Raw genomic sequence first — 23,266 nt, forward strand, 5'->3', positions numbered from 1 at the left:
TCCCAAACATTCCCTCTGCCAACCTGCAAGCATTCCTCCATTTTCTAATCAAAGACCACTCTCAGGTCAAAATCTAATAGATTTCCTTTACAGTCATGTAACAAGTATTTTTTGAGCCACTGCATTGTGCCTTTGTAACAGGAGTTCAGGAAATATTAGTAAACAAACAAAGACCCCTGCAAAGCAGGGACTAAAGAAATGAAAATAATAAACAGGGCTGGGCACAGTGGCTCACGCCTGTAATCCCAACACTTTGAAAGACAGAGGTGGGAGGATCGCTTGAGTTCAGGAGTTTGAGGCCAGCGTGGGCAAAATAGTGAGACCCTGTCTCTACTATGCATTTAAAAATTAGCTGGGCATGATGGTGCATGCTTGTAGACCCAGATACTCAGGAGGCTGAGGCAGGAGAATTGCTTCAGCCCAGGAAGTTGAGGCTGCAGTGAGCCTAATTATGCCACTGCACTCCAGCCTGGGTGACGGAGCAAGACCCTGTCTCAAAAATAAATAAGTAATAAACAGCTAAAGTATACGGTATTAGCACTTGATACTTCCTAACATATTTCCTAAGGGAAAACAGAGCAGAGGTAAGTGGTGGAGGTGGAGTGTGAGGGTGGCGTTGGGGCAACATGTCACTGCTTGACAGAGGCGAGGATAGCTTCCTATATATTATACTTTTGCACCAACCTAATAGAAAGTGATACTTGAGCAAAGATTCAAAGGAAGTAAGGGAGTTAGACATGAAGGAAGACTGTTCTAAGCAGAGAGAGCAGGTAGAGAGAGCAAGGAAAGGGACAGTAGGGAGAGTCAGCTCATGTAGGGCCTTGTAAGTCGTGACAGAGACTGCAACCCTTATCTTAAGTGAAATGGGAACCAATTAAAGAGCTAGAGCAAAGCAGCGATGTTTTCTGACTTGTGCTTTCTAAAAATCACCTTAATGGATATGCTGAGAAGAGACAGTAGGTAGACAATTGTCAAAGCAGGGAAAGCAGTTAGTCAGATATTACAGAAATGCAGGCAAGATATGCAGTAGCACTGACCATGTTGGGAACAGTGGAGGTGGTGAGAAGTGTCCATATATTGGGTGTATTTTGAAGGGAGAGACAAAAGAATTTGGATTTAGGGTATGAAGGAAAAAGGGGAATCTAGAATGGGTGGTTCCAGTGTTTTTGGCCCAAGCGACCGTAAGGATCACGCGTCTGTCAGCCCAAGCACCACCATGAGGAGGCTGAGGATGTCAAAGGATGAAGATATTAAAATTACAGCAAATCTAAAGATCTTAAGAGTTTTTATTTCCACGTCTAAAATCGGGCAACACTTTGTTCCGTAAAATAAAGTAAGTGTTCCAACGAGTGAAGCAGTGGAGGTTGGCTTTATAAACAAAAAGAAGTGAAGAAAGCAGACACAAAGAACCAAAAGTGGATTGGTCATTTCAAAGTTACTTTCCTTGTAGGGCAGGTACAGGGAAATAGAACAATAGAAAGATAATGGATTGGTTAACATCAGGTTACTTCAGGTCCCTCTTTGTTGTAAAGATTAAAACAGAGCTTCATTATTATGATAGAAGGTGAAAATTGGCCTCTTCGGGCAACTAAGCCATTCTCTCTCTCTCCTGATTTCCCCAAAGGCCAGATAACAACTCAGTTTCCACTTGGTGAGCATGGGTGATTCCATTTTGATTTTTAGTCGGTCTTCTGGGGCGCAGTGCAGGAATTTAGTCCAAAAAAATGGCCTCCTAGATTGTTTAACAAAGGTGAACAAGTTTTGTTTAACAAAGGTGAGGAAGATCTGGAGGTCATGGCTATGTTAAGTTTGAGGTACCTTTTAAGCATTCACTTGGGTAAGAAGTGGAGAGTTTGGGAGAGAGTTCTGGGTTTAACATAGGGGAGAAATAGGAATTTATTCCACATTGAAAGTCGTGAAGCTGGTTAAAATGACCAAGGAAGGGAGTGAAAACAGGGAAGAAAAGAATTGAGCTCTGGGGCACTATAACTCTCTGAGGCCTGGTAGGAGGAGAAGGGGCAAAGGAGAATAAAAGGAACAATCAATAAAGCAGGGGTCCTGGAAGCCCAGGAAAGGAAGCATCCAAGGAGGAGTCAGTGAGCAACTGTGTCAGGCGCTGGTGGAGGCCAAAAAGTGAGGACTGTGGAGGTCAGTGCAGGGGAAGTTGTCAGGAGTGGTGGGGATACAAGGCTGATTGAAATGGCTTTAAAAGAGTATGAAAGGAGAAGAATTGGACAGAGAAAATATATACAACTCCTTTACAAAGAAAGGGAAACCAAAGAAACGGGACAGTAACTGATGGGAGAAATGAGATCAAGAGCCTTCTTAAAGATGGTAATAACAGCACATTTGTAGGCTGATGGGAAAGATTCAGTCAAGCAGGAAAAATGATAAGGATGGAGAGAGGGGAGAATTGCAGAAGCCAAGCGTTAGAGCAGCGGGGAGCAATGGCTTCCCTAAGGTTTACAGTTCTCCCTAGGGCGTGGAGTGGAATCTCTAATTGGGATCAAGGAAGGAATTTCAGAAGACAGGGTGGACTTTGTCATCTGCAGCATGTTCTGCCGACTCCTAAAGCTGTTCCCAGAAGTAACTTGCAATCATATCATTCAGGTCAGGATGTCTTAAGAGTGTAAAAGAGTCCAGACAGGTGAGAATCAGAAATCCTAAATAACTAAAAAATAAAGTAGTTGAGGCCAAAGTTAGATTGTATTTTAAATTGTATTGTTTCCCCACCTAGTGGTCAGAAATCAGTTTGTTACATTTTCTGCTATTTTTACTCAGGTATTTGAAGAGAAAATGAAATGGGTCAAAAGAGCATGTTTATTATTTTTAATGTTCAAATCAACATCTTTTAGTGTAATATATTTCTTGGTACCTTTTTAAATTATAATTTTAACATCATAATTTTTCATATTAAAACAGAATCAATGGTTGAGTGTTTTGGCATATCAAACAAATTACATGGTTATTAATAGTAATGAGACAGGAAAAGTGAAGTAATAAAATAATAAATAATGGGAAGTGACTAAGGTTAGAAAAGGAAAACTTCAACAGTTCTTACCCTGAAGTCATTCACAGTTAGTTTAAAGGGTTTTTTGGTTTCTGTTTGTGTGCATGTTTTATTCTTTGTCTGTAAAATTGCAGGAAAAGTAAGAATTCACCATTATAACCTTTTTATTGATTAGAGATGCTTAAAATGTTATGAAACTTGAGACTTGCCATATCAGTAGCCCACTGCCAGATAGTCTTCTGTCACACCAGTTGGAAAGTTTTGGCTTTAGCAAGTCAGTTTTCAAATTACTCATGGGTTAAATATAGGAAGACATGTTCCAGAGAAAGGGTCGCAAGATTTTACTCCCAGTAAGGCAGGTATAGAACAAAGTTTAATGTGTCATGTAGATTTCTTCCTCCTTCCAAAAAAAAAAAATTCTGATAATTAAAAGCTAAATGCATGAATAGCCAATAAAGTATAAAGGCCAGCTGGGCATGGTGGCTCATGCCTGTAATCCCGGCACTTTGGGAGGCCAAGGTGAGCCAATCACATGAATCCAGGAATTCAAGACCAGTTTGAGCAATATGGTAAAACCCTGTGTCTACAAATATACTTCTATATTAGTATATTTATATATTAATATATACTATATATACATTATATGTGTATATTTATATATGTTATATATAAAAATATATATATAATGATAAGAGCAGAGAGAGGGGAGAATTGCAGAAGCTGAGCATTTGAGCAGCAGGGAGCAATGGCTTCCCTAAGGTTTACAGTTCCCCCTAGGGTGTAAAGTGGAATCTGTAATTGGGATCAAGGAATGAATTTTAGAAGACAGGGTGAACTTTATCATCTGCAGCCTGTTCTGTCTACTCCTAAAGCTGTTCCCGGAAGTAACTTGCAATCGTGTCATTCAAGTCAGGATGTCTTAAGAGCATAAAAGATTTGAGACAGGTGAGAATCAGAAATCCTAAATAACTTTGAAAATAAAGTAGTTGAGGCCAAAGTTATATTGTATTTTAAATTTAAATACACACACACACACACACACATATGTACGAAAGTTTAGCTGGGCATGGTGGCACTCGCCCGTTGTCTCAGCTACTTGGGAGGCTGAGGTGGGAGGATCCCTGAGCCTGAGAGATCCAGCCTGCAGTGAGCCATGATCTCACCACTGCACTCCAGCCTGGGGGACAGAGTGAGATCCTGTCTCCAAAAGAAAAGAAAAGAAAAGAAAAATATAGAGTTCTAAAGCGTTCTAAAAATAAGCGTTCTAAAAATGACAGTCATTAACTTTACTTTTCCTGTTTAATTCTACATGCTATTGCATAAAAACAAAGATCTATAGTGAGAGGCCTTACTGAATAGATCTATTATCATAACTGGTAAGCTTCCTTTTCTTCTTTTACACCCCCTCCCTCTGCTCAGTTTCTTATGACTTGGGCTGTGACTGGTTCCATTGTTTTACTCTCTCTATGGGGCTTTTCTCAATGCTTGGAACCCTTGGTGAAATTGCCGACAGTTTGATCTGAATTTACTCAGTGCACCTGCATCTATTTCTCTTCCTCATCTCTTTTCCTTTTATTCTTCACCATCATTGCTATTATAGTCACTATTTCATATTTATTGAACATTTTAATAATATACATATTATAAATTCAGGCCTATATAAAGTGGCACTAAGATTCATATTTTGGGTCCATAAATAAAACAAATGTGTGCAGGTAAACATTGTCTACAAGTAATAAATGCTTTGCATAAATGTGCAGACACACATGTATGAATATGCTATGCAAATACTCTTCCTTTTAGAAGTATTTGTTATTCATACAGGTGTTTTAGGAAGTAAATTGCTTAAATCTGGTGGTCTTTTTGATTTAACATCCTTTTCACCAACAATAATTTGCTTTAGTAATAAAAGTTAGTCTCTTGGTATTATAAGAATATTGTTAATTCATCAAAAAAATCAAAAACCTATCATGACAGGAATTATTCTAATAATTTTCTAAAAGGATAATCATAATAATAAATTAACTAGCAAAGTGACAATCCCTTTCCTGAAGGAGTTTATGCCCTGGTAGTGAAAAGAGAGACCTGAAGCAATTAACCTATAATTACAAAGGAATATAGAATAATCACTATAACGGATGGATGGATGGATGATGCAGAGAAGCAAAGCAATGATTAGGCTTAAGGAAATCAGGGACAACTTCACAAAGGAAGGACTGTTTAAAAGAGAGGCTTAAAGAATGGAGGCCAGGTGCGGTGGCTCATGCCTGTAATCCTAGCATTTTGGGAGGCTGAGGCGGGTGGATCGCCTGAGGTTAGGAGTTCGAGACCAGCCTAGCCGACATGGTGAAACCCTGTCTCTACTAAAAAGACAAAAATTAGCTGGGCATGGTGGCAGGCGTCTGTAGAATCCCAGCTACCCGGGAGGCTGAGGCAGGAGAATCACTTGAACCCAGGAGGCAGAGGTTGCAGTGAGCCGAGCTTGTACCACTACACTCCAGCCTGGGCAGCAGAGTGAGACTCTGTGTTAAAAAAAAAAAAAAAAAAAAAAGAAGTAAAAGAAAGAAAGAAGGAAAGAAAAGAATGAGGGGACCCCAAGCAGGGGATGCCGAGTAGGGAGGATTATTCCAAAGAAGGGAAGTGTGGGCTGAGCATGAAGGAACAGGAAACCAGACAGAGTTCAGACAGCATATGAGTTTACTATTAATATGTGAGAAGATAATGTAAGAAAAGGAAATATGAGAAATAAAGCTTTACAGGACAAGGTTGATCATAAGAACCTTGTATGCCATAAAAAGAGCTATGGATTTCACTCTGTACAATGTCAGTATATTTTAATGTCTTAGGTATTTTCATATTTTTAATTAATATTCAATTCATCAAAGTAATGCAAAGGCCTATTTTACTTTAAGTACTTAAATTTATATTATGTGACTTGTTATTTTATTTATACATCTAGTAATTTGTATTTAAATTAGAATTATTTTCGAGGGATCTTTGATTAATGATTGGACAACTCACATGGCTTAAATTAAATTCTTTCAAATCAATAGTTCTGCTTATAAATGTGGTTAATGAAACTTCCTTTGATGTTTCATATTGCATGTATATATTAACATATTTAATTTCATTTTTAAGCATTCCAAATATCTGAATGAACACATTTAATCACCCCACTAAGCAAAATCCTTTCAATAATTTAAATGACTCTCGTAAATCTATTAAATTGAACCATATCCAGTTCCCATAAATATCCAATAGTATTTGCAATTAGATTTTTCTTATACTTTTTATGAAGTATATTTATTGCAAAAAAATTTTAAGCATATAAAAGTCAGGAAGAATAGTATAATGAGCCTCCATGTTCCCTTCACCAACTTCGACAACTATAAACTCATGACCAATCTTGTCTTATCTATACCCTAACCCACTTGCCTCTTATAATATTTTGAAACTAATACAAAACCTCATGTAATTTCATGTATAAATATTTCAGTATGTGTTCCTAAAAAAATAGATTCTGTGCATTAATATAAAATACCAACTCACCGTTCAAATTTCCAGTTATCTCTTACAACATGTATGTCTTTTAAGTTGTTTGAATAAGAATACAAAGTATACACATCTTTGTTGGCATATATGTTTTGTGTTTTGTTGTTCTTTTTTTTTTTTTTTTTTTTTTTTTGAGACAGAGTCTCGCTCTGTCATCCAGTCTAGAGTGCAGTGGCATGATCTTGGCTCACTGCAACCTCCACCTCCCAGGTTCAATAGGTTCTCATGCCTCAGCTTCCCAAGTAGCTGGGATTACAGATGCCCACTACCACACCTGGCTAATTTTTGTATTTTTAGTAGAGACAGGGTTTCACACCATGCCCGGACTGTTATTCTCTTTTAAGATATAGGTTCACTCTCCATGTCTTTTTTTAATTCTTTGCAATTTATTTGTTGAGGATATCAAGTTGTTTGTTTGTGGATACTATAGTTCCCCATCATCTAGATTTTGCTGATTGCTCTCTATAATATAGCTATATGTCCCTCTCTCCTCTGTATTTCCTATACATTGACAGTGGGAGGTAGAAGTGGCTTGATCAAATTTACTTCTTTTATTTTTTGGTGTATTCTTTCATCGGGAACTAATAATGTTTGCTTGACTCTCCTTTTTTGATGTGAGCAGCCATTGACACTCAATACCTAGACTCCTTAATGTTTCAACTAAAATTTAAAAAGTCTGAACCACAAATTTTAAATTGATGTGACAAGTCTAACTGAATATTTTCTAATGTAACAAATCTCTTAAATATTACAAATATGTAAAAAAATTGACTGTACATACATTGTCTCAATGGTTATAAAACTTATTCCACACATTGTTTTTACTATGAGTTTGGTTTATTCCATCATGTCTGTATTTAATTCTGAATGTTCCAAGGATGAAAAAGGCTCACTAAAGAAAGCAGTGTCTTGTCATGACAAATTTAATGAGTTAATTAACAGGGCCTTTACACTTACGCAAATAGAAAGCTAAGCATATATAAGTTAAATTTTTAATTTTCTATTTTTTAAAGTGAATTTATTAGATTAACAGTTAGTCCCTACCTATATTTACCATCTCAAGTAGAGACTGAGATAGATATCCATGACAGTTCTTCCTGAGTTACAAATGCATCCACTGAGCCCATTTTATGGTTTTAGTGATAAAAAGGCACTTCCAGCCCACATTCTTCAAATGTGGTGAAACACACATTTTGCAACCAGCATCTTAAGTAATGTTCAAGTAATATTCTTTCCTAACTCTTTAAGGAGTTTGACTATTGGACATGAGAGTGATATAATCATATTTTTGTGTTAGAAAGATGGCAAAAGTTGGAGAAGGGACTATCAGGATAGGGAAGAGAAGGAGTAATTCTGATTACTAGAACACTGACCAGATGGCTGCTGCAAAAGTCCACTCCAGAGATAATATAATCCTATTTTTGTGTCTAGCAGGAGAGAGGAGAAATGGAAGAGGGAAGTGAATTAGTATGGGGAACTGATGTAATTTGATGATTGATTTGGCATGGGACTGAAGATGAGTGAAAAACAAAGGATGAGTTGCTGCTTGATGGATATGTGAATTGTGGTGCCTTTCACCAAGAAAAGAAACCTAGTAGGAAGAGCAGGTTTAGGCTGGGCTAAAAGGGGGAAACCTCAGTTTCTGAGATGATAATATAGAACTGGCCGTAGGACACCCAAGATGTATACATTTGAATCGGAAACTCAGAAGGGAAGCCTGGGCTAGAGATTTCAACGTGGAATTCGCCAACATTAAGATCATATATAAAGCTGTGGAGGTACATGAAACATTTAGGAAAAACTGCAAAGTGAAAAAAGAAGAGAACCAAGACCAGAACACAACAGAACATCATCATTTAAAAGATAAGTCAAAAGAAAATAAACCACAGAGAAAATTGTAGGGTAGTAGCCAGAGAGACAAGAATTGAGCCAGGAGCTATTTCTCATGGAAACAAACAAAGGAAATTCAAAGAGGACAAAATGGCCAGTACTGTCCAGGGCCACAAAGCAATCGAGTAAGATGCAATTTGAGAGGGTCCAGTGGATTTGGTAGCTAGTATTTTTAAGAATAGTCTCAGGGAAGAAGTGGCAATAGGGGAAAGATTGCAGTTGGGAAAGAAATGTGTGGGAAGAGAGGAAGTAGAGTCAGTGAATAAAGACAACTTTTTCTTAGCTTGGCTGGATAAAGGAGGAATATCTTGTGGTAATGTGAAGAATTCACAGAGGTAAAGTGAAGTGTTTGTTTCTTATGGAAACAGTAACTTGAGCTGAGGGAGAAAACAAAGAATGAGAGATTTAAGGGCAAAGAGTGAAGTAAGCAGAATATAAGTAATAAAGCAACACATGGAAGAAAGGGGGTAATCAATGGAGTAAAATTACTGAGAATTCAGATGAAATTAATAGCACAGGTTCAGAGAGTAGAGAGAAGGTAAGGACGGGTATAACTGAAGATGAGTTTATGGGTTAAGAAAATGTATTTTCTTAAGAGAACTCACACCTAATGACTGCTGTTTTATCAGTGAAATAAGAAACAAGGTCATCTGATTATAGGGGAGCAGAGAGGAATCTCAGATTGAAGAAAGTGGTAAACATTTTTAATAGGTGTGGAGAAGGACAATGCAAGAGAAGGCTGACTACACAAAAAAGAGTGATGAGATTGTAGAAAAGCAGAGGGGGATACAGTGAGATTTCATACCAATTGTTTGTAATGTCCAGAGTCAGTAAAATTGACAGCAATTTTCCCTAGCTATGTTAATTAACCTGAGAATAGGAATAGAAAATACAAATGGTCATATACATAAATAGGGATTTGTGGGGCCCAGGTATCAATAATGCTATTAAGGGCAATTAGAGTGAAGCCATTGGAATGAAGCACCTCGGAGTTCAGGGTGATAAAAGTGAAACCAAGACAAAACCATCTGGAGAAAAGGAAGGAGTCAGGGATTGGAACCATATTCTTTTTTTTTTTTTTTTTTTTTTTTTTGAGACAGAGTCTTACTCTGTTGCATAGGCTGGAGTGCAGTGTTGCCATCTTAGCTCATCGCAACCTCTGCCTCCCAGGCTTAAGCAATTCCCCCGCCTCAACCTCCTGAGTAGCTGGGATTATAGGTGTGCAGTACCATGCCAGGCTAATTTTTTGTATTAGGTCAGTGCAAAAGTAATTGTGGCTTTTACCATTCGTTTTATGGCAAACACCGTAATTACTTTTGCACCAACCTAATATTTTTAGGAGAGACGGCATTTTGCCCTGTTGCCCAGGTTGGTCTGGAACTCCTGACTTCAAGTGGTCCATCTGCTTCAGCTTCCCAAAGTGCTGAGATTACAGGCGTGAGCCATGGCGCCCAGCCCTAGAACTAATTCTCTTTTGTATGTGTACTGTAGAACCAATTAAATGCCCCCATAATCCCAGAATTGAAGTACTGATTTACTACCAATTTAATGGAAAACATATTACCCTCCAGAAGCAATGAATGAATTGTATGAGTCTACTACGAATGGATAGTGCTATACTCAAGTTTCCCAATTCTCCATTTTCTGCCACAGGAGCAGCATAAATATAAGGCTAAAGCCTATGCTAGTGATGTGTGAAGCTTTAAATCAGGGCAAATATTCAAGAGAAAGGAATAATTCACAAAATAATCCTTTTCTCTTTTTCATTGTAAAGTGAGTATCTGCTTGTTCCATGTTCACTGTTTCTTCTTTCTTGTTTTCAGAAACCCTGTCAATGAAGACAATCAAGATGGTGTCATGCACTCTGATGGTAAAGGACAAAAACATATTTTATTTATTTATTTGTAAACTCAGGTACAGAAGTTTGAGCTATTCATTCTTATAGGCTCATTAATAGGTCATTATTATCATGGTCTGTGCAGGGCCCCTCTCTTGTTTCATTTGTTTATTCCCTCTTATCCTCATAACTCACTTCCTTTCTCCTCCTTCCTTACTACAGACAAATATTCAAACATATTTAACGTGTATGCGTGTTTGCACAAATTCTTCACATATTGTGACGTGTATGCATGTATTTGGTTCACAGAAAGAGTATATTATAGGTTTCTCTAGTATTTTTGTACAATCGGCATAATGTCGTTTTGGGGCCCATTCATATCATTATGTGTGTGTTTAGTCTGTTGCCGTTAACGACTGCACAGTACTCCATGGTAGGCATCCATATTTCACTTGCCTCAAACTCACTGGTACCACAAACAACAATACAATGCACCTTCTTGTATACATCCCCATGCGGATGTCTGAGACTTACCTTTAAGATATATATCCCACAGTGGAATGGTTGCTCAGAGCTATGGAATACATAGGTTGACCGAGTATGACTGGTATGCTCTCCAGAAGAGATGCATCTCTCTACACTCTCATCAATCGGTCCTGTTACTCAGTTTTCCATTTTTTTCTTATGTGTATCAAATTATATCTCCTTTGAATTTCTGTATCTCTGCTTACTCTTGAGTTTAAGCACTTTATTTGCTTATAAGCCTTCATGGTTTCTTCTTCTGTAAGTTGCCAGTTTCTACCTTTTGACCATTTTTTTCTTGGAAGTGGTATATTTTTCTAGTTGACTTGTAGGAGTTGCTTTATATTTCAGACATTAATGTCATGTCAATTTCAAACACGGCAAATATCTTCTCCCATTCGGTCAGTTATCTATTAACTTAGCCCATGCTGTCCTTCATTGAACGTAAATAAATTTTATATAGTCAAATGTATTAATTTTGCCTTGTCATTTATGCTATTTAAGAAGTCCTTTTTCCTGGAAAATAAGAATATTCTCATTTTTTTCCTGTAGATTTTATCACATGAATATATTTAGGTCTTTGATCTCTTTGCAGTCCCCTTTGAGGAGTTAGTCGAAATCCAGGATTGCCTCATGCATGGAGCCAGTTTTCTCTTTACTGCCCTCTAAACAATCCATCATTTTCTCATTAATTTAGAGTGCTACCTTTATATTATATCAGCTCTATGTGTGTGTATGTGTATATTATGGGCGTGTTTATGTACATTTGTGTATGTCACTGAATTTTCTGCTCTATTACATTGGTCTATTTGCCTGTTCTGATACCAACACCACACTGTTTTTATTATTAATATTATTATATTATTCCTCTTAATATTGGATTATGTTTCAATATTCAGTAACTAGTTTCGATATTGCACTGAACTCTTGAGTATTAATTTTTTTAAATCCAATTAACTTGATTTGTTTGATACATAAAAACAAATCCTTGGGAACTAATAAGTAAAAAGGTGTGAAACCGTGACTTTTTTTAATACCTTGTTCCATACAAGCCCATCAAACCAAATGGACATCCCTTTTCATAAAGGTAATAGTGTGTTAATTATTTCTTGGCCTTTGCATTATTTTATGAAAGCCAATGAAATGATTTTATAATTAAGTCACCATCATCAAATAAAAGCCATAGTAAAGATCTAAAGTACATATTTTATTTTCTATTTCTGTATCTTTGATAAAGCATAAGTTCTGTTAGATTATGAACTATTTTGAATATCATTATATCAATAATCTTACATTAAAGTGCTTCCTTATTACAAATGTATTAAATTTTTTTTTTTTTAATATTTTAGGTGCTGGAAACCTAGATGAGGTCAGATTTTTTTCTCTTCTCATATTATACTGATATAATTAGAATATTTCACAAGTATTATGATTCACTCCATATTGGTACAAACCAAACAGATGAAAATTCTTATGAGTAATGATAGTTTTCCATTTCTAATCTTATTTCATCTAAAATGCTTAAGACGTTACACACCAATCATCACACTGACTCATTATAATGCTGTAGTGCTGAACATAAACTTAAGTCTGACTACACGTCTGATTTATATAGCAAGATAGAAAAGGAAATCTTTTGTTTTTGCTTTCCCAGTCTATTTCTAAGGAGAAAAAAAATATTTTAAACAAGCCAAACTTACATAAAATGCAAGTTGTTTTACTGAGTATTTGAATTATTCTTTCAAAAACAATTCATAGTATGGTTCCTTTAAGTATTTATATCTCTGGACCATTTAACACGTGGTTCAAATTGTAAAAAATTTACATTCTTGCCTTTATTTTAAGTCTAAGCAATGTAATATGTGTGTGTTAACTTTTTAAATAACAAAAATTAATCATTATCAATATTTTTCTTTACAGGAACAAGAGAGTGAAGGAGAAACATATGAAGACATGTATGAATTACACTTTTTACCATGGCAGTTTTCTTCAAAGATGAATACAATGTTTTGTATGAGGGATAGTGGGTATATAACAACACTAGGAGGGAAGCTTGATTTTTTCAAATGACTGTCATATAACTTTTATTTCAATTTAAAGGACCAAAAATTATTTAGTTCTCTAAGAGTTCTACGAAGAACTCTGTTAAAAAGCTGTTGTATGAGAGGCCAGAGACGTGCCTATGAGATAAACCACAGTCAGGAAATCAAAGACAGAAATCTGATTTCTTACTCTTAGTGTATCCTTGCGCAGATGAGTTCATTTACATTACGCCTTCTTCACCTGAACAGAGCTCCACCCACAGGGGTGCTATGAAAAATAATTTATAATGGTGCCCAGATGCCAAAGTGTCAGCTGCTAAAGGGGAAAGATATTAAAAAAAGAAGTTTCTTGGAAAAGAAATTTCTTGGAAAGTGGGTGAAAGTAGAAATGAATATATTATCTTACTTTATCATATGTTGATCTCAGATACCTTAATTTTCTCTACCCGGTGTTTATTCAATTAACTCTGACTCAAGTTTCGGAGCCAAGGTTTGCATGTGTACCTGTGAATGCACAGGCACATGTGCATATGAAAGAGAGAAAAAGAGACAAATTCTATTTATGCGAACATACAGCAAGAATGGGGCCTTTATAAATGGTGGCTTCCACTTGTTGGCACAAGTTGTCAGGGAAAGCAGAGCCTTTAGAAGGTATCCTCAGCTGTGTGCCTCCTACTGGTTTTAAAAATAATCTCACACATTCTGGATTTTGAGAACCTTGGCCTTTTTACCTTCATCTGTACTTCAGATACCACCTTTTCTGCTATGAGTAGAAACTTCTAGGTAGGGAGTTCTGACACATCAACACCTGCAGATGCTAAAACAACCTAACAATTTTTATTCACAGAGAAGCATCCAAAGAAAGAGAGAAGAAAAGAGAAAAGGAGGAAAGGAAGAGGTTAGAGCTGGAGAAAAAGGAACAGAAAGAGAAAGAAAAGAAAGAACAAGAAATAAAGAAGAAATTTAAAGTAAGGGCTTGCTTGCTAATGGGTGAAAGAATAACATCTTTTTATACCTTTCACACAAAAGGAGTACCATTCTTGAAACCTTACATAGTTGAAGAATTACTCATTGTTTTCTAAAGAGTAATTATCTTCATAACAGTACTTTTTTGTCCAAATACACCATCTTATCCCTTAACTAATATAATAAAATTTAAAGAAATATGGTGGTTCATAATTAGTGGGCACCCAGGAAATTTATGTTGATTGAGTGAATGAATATTTACTTTTTCAAACCCATCTTGGCTCTCCCCATAATGCATTTCATATTAGCCTACTTCTACTATGAATTAGCATCACACACATAAATATCCCTATGGTATGTATTATAGTGGGATATTGGACACAGGTGTCTCCAGGGTGAACCAGACCTGTCTCAGAATAAGATTTCCATGAGCTACTCTAATTGCTAGTATCTAAACATGAGTTACATTATTGCCTTTATTTTAAGTCTGTGTACATGCTGACTTCTGATACCTGCTGTTTCTCATCTCTCTTTGTCTATGTGGATTCTGACCTCTGTTTTCTCTGATCTCTGGTAATTGTGTGTCTTCTACCATTACTACCACCAGTAAACGCTACACTCATGGGCTATTTTCTCCTGGCTACACTATCTTTGATGACATGGCTCATCTGTCATGGGTCTGGCATGTCAGACATATTAAGGGTGATTATCTGAATTACAAAACTATTCTTTCAAAAAGAATTCACAGTATGGTTTCTTTAAATATTTATTTCTCTGGAGCATTTAAAATGTGGTTCAAATTTTTAAAAAATGATTTATATATAACTTCCCAGAATATTTATTGTATTAAAGCAAAGGTTCAAAGCATGGTGCAAGGAAAACATATAGCATCAAGTCAGTTAGACAAACCGATCCAAATTCCAGTGGTACATACAAGTTATGTAATCTTGGGCTTATCACTTAACTTTTCTGAGCCACTGATGCTTAATCTTTTAAGTGAGAATAAATGATACTACTCCAGAAAGTTTGTTATGGAACTAAAATAATGCATAGCAGGCACTGTATCATAAGATTCTCATTTGATTTTGAAAAAGCTTGCTATATATAAGTAAAATTATGATTACAGTATTAATATTAGAACATTTTACTTACACAGAATGCATGACTACCAATGTTTATATTTTCAAGTGAAAAAATAATTTCAATTAATTTATGAAAAATCTATATAGCATACTTTCCATGGAGAGCTTGTTTGTAGATTTAAAGGAATTATGTGAGGTTTTTCCATATGTTTCTTTTGGAGAAATCAGCTTTACATTATCTCACTCATTCATTCAAATAATATTTTTAGTAAGAAAAGATAGGGTATGGAAATCATACCATTAAATATGAACTCAAAAGTCTGTCAAGACTAGGACTTCACCAGCTATATTCCTTTCACAAGATGATAACAGATAATAGGTAAAAAAAAAAATTAAATAAATATGAGAACTGAACCTCATCAGCATCATGGCATATCATAATTTAACTTACATTCTTTTCTTTATTTCTTAGTGGTACATGATAATGATATATGTTTATAAATAATGTCATCATAAATTCAATAAATTAAAGGTAGAGCTTCTTCAAAAGTCGTAATGCATATTTGCATATTTGCATATCAAAAGATTCAAGAAATTCTGTTGAAAAGACACCAATTTAGGATTAGAAAATTAAGAATATGGGATTCATGGTCTAACCAAGATCATTACCCTTCTATCAATAAGCCACCATACTATTCAGAATATTAATTTTAAAGACCTCATGTAAATTGCTTGCTATTTTTTGATTTGCAAGCTCATTTCTGAAATTTTGTCTTGTTTACAGCAGGTAATGTCTGCTTCAATTTTACAAACAATGAAAGGGGAAAAAAATCCATCTTCCAAATGGAATCCTGGCATATTCCATAAAGACACATAGCACACAGCATGGATTGTTGTACATAAGTGCTATTCAGTTATTGGGGGCTGCCTTTACAGGCCTCTTGCAGAATTCCTAGGCCAACAGATTCCTGCCTCACTCTCCTGATCCCTTGCACATATTCACCTGTCCTTAACTGGTCCTGCCTGGCCCCTGTAATTTTTTCCTAACCCCTCCTGTAAGAAAAACATTCACCCTCAATTTCTTTTCTTTTTTCTTTTTCTTTTTTTTTTTTTTTTTTGTTGAGACGGAGTCTCGCTCTGTCGCCCAGACTGGAGTGCAGTGGCCGGATCTCAGCTCACTGCAAGCTCTGCCTCCCGGGTTTATGCCATTCTCCGGCTTAGCCTCCCGAGTAGCTGGGACTACAGGCGCTCGCCACCTCGCCCGGCTAGTTTTTTGTATTTTTTAGTAGAGACGGGGTTTCACCGTGTTAGCCAGGATGGTCTCGATCTCCTGACCGCGTGATCCGCCCGTCTCGGCCTCCCAAAGTGCTGGGATTACAGGCTTGAGCCACCGCGCCTGGCCCTCAATTTCTAGTTAAACCCTGTAAATGTTGGTTATAGATAGGTTCACAAGTTGTAGACTTAGTATCTTTCAAAATTGCATTCCTTAAAGATTTTCTAAATTATAAGGAAATCTTTTCTGATTATTGTTTTCTCTTTGCAGCTAACAGGCCCTATTCAAGTCATCCATCTTGCAAAAGCTTGTTGCGATGTCAAAGGAGGAAAGAATGAACTGAGCTTCAAGCAAGGAGAGCAAATTGAAATCATCCGTATCACAGACAACCCAGAAGGAAAATGGTTGGGCAGAACAGCCAGGGGTTCATGTGAGTGCAAATTTTTCTATGGCTTCAAAGTGTTTTCTTTGCGAGGCGATATTCAATGTGCATATTCCTTCAGAACTCCTCATAAGCACCAAGTTAGCAGTAATTTACAGAGTGGACAAAGGGAGGAAAATGTTAAATGGCAGGTATAGTTCCGTCTTCACCTCATCTGTTATCTTTATTGTGGGAAACAATGTAAAGTTTTATATTATTCCAGGAGGAACAAACAGCATTAGGTTTTTCATTGATGTTAAAAAGAAAAAATGCTTCATGTGAATCACTTTAGAATATTTAAAATAGAAGGTTAGGCTTACATTAAACTACAACAGGATTAGACTTTGACAGAGTACAGTAAAATGTGGGTCTACTTGGGAGGTCTACAAATCAGAACTACAAGAAAATAAATCAAGGGAAAGTTTAAAGAGCAAATGTGCAATTGATATTTTATTCACAACTTTAAAATATTTAAACTACAGTTGCCTGAACATAAACCTTTCCCTTTTTGGTAGATGGCTATATTAAAACAACTGCTGTAGAGATTGACTATGATTCTTTGAAACTGAAAAAAGACTCTCTTGGTGCCCCATCAAGACCTATTGAAGATGACCAAGAAGTATATGATGATGTTGCAGAGCAGGATAATATTAGCAGGTATGTGCAAGTGCATATTGTAGAACAGATCAAACTGTCTCCTTGTCAGAAATTTTGTATATTAAGATCCTAGAATTTTACCCTGCATAACTCCTACTGCTCTCTATCACTAAACTAAATGGCCACTTATAATAACCCCAACATGAGTGAAAGGTTATTTGAAACTCTATAGTCTTTCTTTTGATTATATGCATCAAATGCTACTTGAAATATAGTGGGCCATTTACCAGATCTTGTAAAATGTGTTGCCATTCTAAAACACTTTTATAATGTTCATTATGACTTGATTTTAGGGATATGCCTAATAGAAATATGATTTGGTAAAATATGAAGCATAAAATATAAAATTTAGTCATTTTTTCTCATAGATCTCTGATTCTAAATATATCTGTTATTTTTTGAAAATATGACAAAAAATGATTTTTATGGTAACCTCAGTTTGCTCTTTAAAAGTAAAAACTCCGTTTTTTTAATGATCCCTAGGTATCAATTAAGGGTCCAACTTTCCATGGCCCATTTCACTAGATTAAAATGACCTTCACTTCAAGAATTATGGGAACACCTTCCTGGTGTAGAGGAACAGAATAGAACATCTTTTCTGGAGGACCAATGAGAAGAGATTGGCCATGCCTCCCTTGTACCTCTCCTTCTCTTCTTTCCTTTCTCAGTCTTCTGCTTCCTTTCTCTCTCCATCTCTCCTCTTCTTCTCTTTGTTCCAGCTCTTATTTTTGTCATTCTTTTGTCTCTTTTGTACTTTTCCCGTTCCCTTTCTCCTTTCATTCCTTCTTTCCTCCAATACCTCCATTTTCAGTTAAAGCCATAATCCCCTCAAGTTGAAAGGAAAAAAGAAGGAAAATCTCTAGTCCAGTTCAGAATTTTTATTTTTTTGATGACTACCTTGTAAAACTAGGAAATCCCCATTGTGATCCTAAAATACATAACCTGTGGTAGCTCTTCACCTGGGTAAAACTGTGTCTGCATTCTTCAAAACTCAAATTTCAAAGGAAGCACTCTTCATTGTCAGCCATTTCTAAAACACCAAATTAGTGATACACTGAAAAAGCACATGAAGAATTAAATATTCCTCTTATGATCTTTTATATCAGAGTATCAATTAAACTTGTTATGCCACGTTCTAGCAGTTTTGTCTTTCTAAAATGAATTCTAGTCTGCTATGGCTTCTTACCATGCTCTAAACATAAATTATGCAACATATACCAAAATATACAATGCATGCACTAGAGTTTGGAGATCATTAACTGACTTTAGTCAAACATCGACCTAGTGTGAATCTGTAAATGCCAGTTTTCAGGTCAGATGAAGTTCCAAACTGTCATATTCTATAACTTCCAGAATTTTCATAAGTATGTCAAGTATATTACCAATGTATACACTTTGCATGTGCCTTTTGTTTGTTTTTCAAAAAGCACATTTCCTTAATTTTTGGTGAAAGAATTCCAGTTACATTAATGAACGCATATTTACACTGATGTGCATACTCAAGAAAAAATAATAAAACCAGGAAAAAAATGATATTCTTAAAATGAAACTTTGTTTAACCATATTGGGTGACTATTTCCCAAAACTAGCATTATCACCTTTTCCCATTTTATTGAATCCATACATACCAGAACTCTAAAAACCTGCTCTACTTTAGTAAACATGTAACAAAAAAAGAATCTTATATTTAGTGAAAGCAGGAAATTAGAAGAGTTGTATGGTTTTAATGCTCAGTATCTTAAATGAGTATAGCTCCACAATATTTACTAGCATCTAGCCCTTCTTATGCACCCTTAATAAGAAAATTAAAGAAGAAGCCATTTCTATACATGTTTTATTTTTGAAACTGCAGCTGCTGCTGGCAGAGATCTCATAACAGAACATGCTTTGTTCTTAGAAAAAGGGAAGATGCTGAGTGTAGCCGGCAGCTTGCCCTGGCAGGAATAGGAAGAGAAGACATCATCTTCTCCCTCCTGCTCATGACTCCTGACTCAGGCACTCTACTGGCTCTTTCCTGATTCCCTAGAGTGAAGAGCAATGGCTGTGAGTGCTTCAAACTCAGAGAGCAGACTTGAGGCTTCAAAGCACAGTCCCTGACAGCTGTCCTTCTCTTTTTCTTCTCCACTAAAGCAGTATCTACAGCGAATATGAAACATTGAAGAAAAGGGAATTGCAAATGCAAATACCCCTCTACCATTTCATAGCAAACCTTCTTCCTTTCATATATACATCTCTCTCCCTCTCCTTTCCTGTCATGCCCTGCTCCTTCTACCTCTTCTTCACTTCATCAAATATTATACATTCTAAACGACCATTTTAGGAAATTGAATAATTGCTCTAGACATGAAATAAAACAGGAGCTTTGCTCCTTATTCCAACAACCCTGTTCTTTGGAAATTGGTATAAAAATCCAAGATGAAAAGTATCTGCCAAGAGTGGCAGCCAAGCAGAATGCAGCTCTTCGCATAATTCCAACTGCCTGCTTCATGCATCAAGCTCAGAGGGAAGAGCCAGGAAAAATAAATGTCAAAATGGTACATAAGCAAACGAGAGTGTACTGCAACTTCTTCAAAAAGCAGTTCCTTATTTATATAGGAAGACATTTATAGCATGTTTTCCTACAGGGTTCCTGACAGCAACTTTATGTTTTTATTTCAAATTTAACAGGAGATCTGCATCAGATCAATTTCTTTCACTTACTTTTAACGTTAGGAAATCAGATATGAGTACTATATAATTGTCCTCTAAGACACTAACATTAAACTGTTATCTGTTGCTGGCAGATTAACCAACGTGGAAAACTGGGGGTATAGTGAGTGCAGCTAGGTGTAAAAGTGGGCGTAGTCAAGTCACTTAATTTCTCAGAGCCTGGTTTCTTTTCTGTACAATGAAGGAATTGAAGAGATGACTTCTGGGATTTTTTCCATTCTCATAGTCTACATTTCCTTTGATCTTACAGAAATCACATTTTAGTGGGAGATATAGGCAGGAAAAGAGACAATTATAACATAAATGCTAAAATAGAGAAAATATATAATGATATGAAACTAAATAAGAAACATAGACAATCTGGATTTAGAGAGTCGGCAGTCATACCAAATAAAAGCCCCCTGAATGAGAATTCAAGTTTTTGAAGTTCTCCCTTTAAAGAAAAATGATTGCTATTAGACTAAGAGTAAAATGCTATGGTCAAAATATATTGAAAGATAATTTAATTTAACACAATGATAATTGTGCTATGTGACTCATGGAATAATAATACCCTTGGGGTTTGTTTTAATGGTCCATCTAGTGAATGATGTAATAATGTATCATCTGAAAACAACCTCATAGAAAAATATCAAAAGCAAACAATATCATCATTTTCTATATCATATGTAGCATTATAATTAGCTTAATTCTTGTTGTTTTTGTTTGTTTTGTTTTGTTGCCTTGTAATTACCCATCTATGATGATAAGAAACGTTTTTTCCTCTTCATATACAACATTCTAAGAACTTTCAACTGGAATGTTATTTCTCTTTTGAATAACTGATCAGAATATGTACCTGTCTTCTTCCTAGCTAAGTAATTCATAGATTAACTTCATATTTCTGGGGTTTTTTTCTAGCCACAGTCAGAGTGGAAGTGGAGGTAAGCCACACACTTCTTAAAATGACGTTTTACAATTGATACATATATTGGCATGTATTTATGGAGAACATGTGTTATTTTGTTACATGCATAGAATGTGTATTGTTCAAGTCAGTGTATTTAGGCTATCCATCATCATGAACATGTATCATTTTTATGTGTTGAGAACATTTCGAGTTCTCATTTCTGGCTATTTTGAAATGTATAATGTATTGTTGTTAATTTTAGTCACCCTACTCTACTATTAAGCATTAGAACTTATTTCTTCTATCTAACCGTATGCTTGTACCCATTCACCAATCTCTCTTCATGTCCCTCAAATACATTTTTACATCCCTTTCAGCCTCTGGTAACAATCACTCTACTCTCTACCTCCATGAAATAAACTTTTTTAGCTCCCACATATGTGTGAGTACATGCAGTATTTGTCTTTCTATATCTGATTTATTCCACTTAATATGACCTCCAGCTTCATCCATGTTGCTGCAAATGACATAATTTCATTCTTTTTTATGACCAAACAGTATTTCATGGTGTATAGACCAAACTTTCTTTATCCATTCATCCAATGATAATTAGGTTGATTCTATATCTTTGCTACTGTGAATAGTGCTGCAGTAAACTTGGGGGTGCAGATATCCATTTAATATACTGATTCCCTTTCCTTCAGAAAAATATCCAGTAGTGAGATTGCAGGATTGCATGATAGTTCTATTTTTAGTTTTTTTTTGAAAAATCTCCATAATGTTTTCCGTAATGACTGTACGAATATATATTCCCACTGACAGTATGAGTTTCTTTTTTTCCACATCCTCGCCAGCATCTGTTATTATTTTTCTTTTTGATAACAGTCATTCTAATTGGGGTAAGATAATATCTCATTGTGGTTTTGATTTGCATTTCCCTGATGATTAGTGATGTTGAGCAATTTATCATATACCTGTTGGCCATTTGTATGTCTTCTTTTGAGAAATGTCTTTTTAGATCCTTTGCCTGCCCTTATATGGGATTGTTTGGGAATTTTACTGTTGAGTTGATTGAGTTTTTGTATATTCTGAATATTCATCCCTTTGATGATGAATAGTTTGCAAATATTTTCTCCCATTCAACAAGTTGTCTCTTCACTCTGTTGATTGTTTGCTTTGCCGTACAGAAGCTTTTAGTTTAATATAATGCCATTTGTCTATTTTTGTTTTTGTTGCCTGTGCTTTTGGGGTGTTAGTCATGAAATCTCTACCTAGACCAATATCTTAGAATGTTTTCTCTATGTTTTCTTATAGTTGTTTTATACTTTAAGGTCTTATATTTAAATCCTTAATCCATCTTGAGTTGATTTTTGTATATGGTGAGACATGGGGCCTAGTTTTATTCTTTTACATATGGATATCGAGTTTTCTCAGCACCACTTACTGATGAGGGCGTTTTTTTTCCCCAGTGTATGTTCTTGGTGCCTTTTTCTAAAATCAGTTGGCTATAAATATGTGGCTTTATTTCTGGGTTCTCTATTCTGTTTCATTGGTTTTTGTTTCTGTTTTTATACCAATGATGTGCTGTTTTGGTTACAACAGCCTTGTAATATAATTTGAAGTCAAGGAGTGTGATGCTTCCAGCTTTATTCTTTTTGCTCAGGATTGCTTTGGCTATTAATGCTCTTTTTTTACTGCATACAAATTTAAGGGTTTTTTTTTTTTCCTATTCTGTGAAAAATGACATTGGTATTTTGATAGGGATTACATTAAATTTGTAAATTGATTTGGGTAGTATGGCCCTTTTAACAATATTAATTATACTAATATGTGAGCATGGGAAACCATGCACTTTTATGAGTAACTTCTTCATAAGTCTTCATCATGTTTGTGTATATTAATGAAAAAAATGCTTTAGTTTACAAATAATGAGAGAGATCTTAATATGATGGAAAGAACACTAGCTTGAGAGTCAATAAACTGGATTCTAGAGCTGGCCACCAAGTGACTCTGAGTAAGCCACTTCTTTCTTTTAAGTTTGTTACAGATCATATGGTGACTCCACTCCAGTGTGTTCAGGACATCTTGATTTATGCCAGTCATCAGAGCACAATTAAAAACAACATTCTCCTTCACTTTCAGAAGTGTTTTTGTTTAGATGATAACCTGTCTAGTCACCTTGACTATAACTCAATGGCCCCTATATTTCCCAGCACCAAAATAAGGGATTTGATCTAACACCTTGCAGTGCGAAAGTTCTCATACTAAAAGTCAAATTTCAAGGTCATTCTACATATTTTTTGCACATAGAAACTACTCCATAAACCATTGTTAAGTAAATATCTGTCAAATAGCAAGTCTTCTGAGGAGCGTAGAATAACAAATGAAACTGGAAACAGTTTAACTTTCAAAAATG

General features: G+C 35.7%; 1 protein-coding gene across 5 annotated transcripts in view; it reads left to right on the top strand.

The window, feature by feature from the left end:
- FYB1 (FYN binding protein 1) overlaps nucleotides 1-23,266 on the top strand; it is a 170,561-nt gene that overhangs the window by 120,996 nt on the left and 26,299 nt on the right. For all 5 annotated transcript variants that reach the window (XM_073014783.1, XM_007961453.3, XM_037990782.2 and 2 more), the window contains exons 4-10: nucleotides 10,276-10,322; nucleotides 12,161-12,180; nucleotides 12,732-12,766; nucleotides 13,701-13,821; nucleotides 16,445-16,604; nucleotides 17,111-17,252; nucleotides 20,862-20,884. In XM_073014783.1, coding sequence (XP_072870884.1) covers nucleotides 10,276-10,322; nucleotides 12,161-12,180; nucleotides 12,732-12,766; nucleotides 13,701-13,821; nucleotides 16,445-16,604; nucleotides 17,111-17,252; nucleotides 20,862-20,884 — 548 coding nt within the window. The remainder of the gene's footprint in view (nucleotides 1-10,275; nucleotides 10,323-12,160; nucleotides 12,181-12,731; nucleotides 12,767-13,700; nucleotides 13,822-16,444; nucleotides 16,605-17,110; nucleotides 17,253-20,861; nucleotides 20,885-23,266) is intronic.

Source organism: Chlorocebus sabaeus, chromosome 4, assembly GCF_047675955.1.
Source record: "Chlorocebus sabaeus isolate Y175 chromosome 4, mChlSab1.0.hap1, whole genome shotgun sequence".
In the NCBI taxonomy this organism is placed as follows: domain Eukaryota; kingdom Metazoa; phylum Chordata; class Mammalia; order Primates; family Cercopithecidae; genus Chlorocebus; species Chlorocebus sabaeus.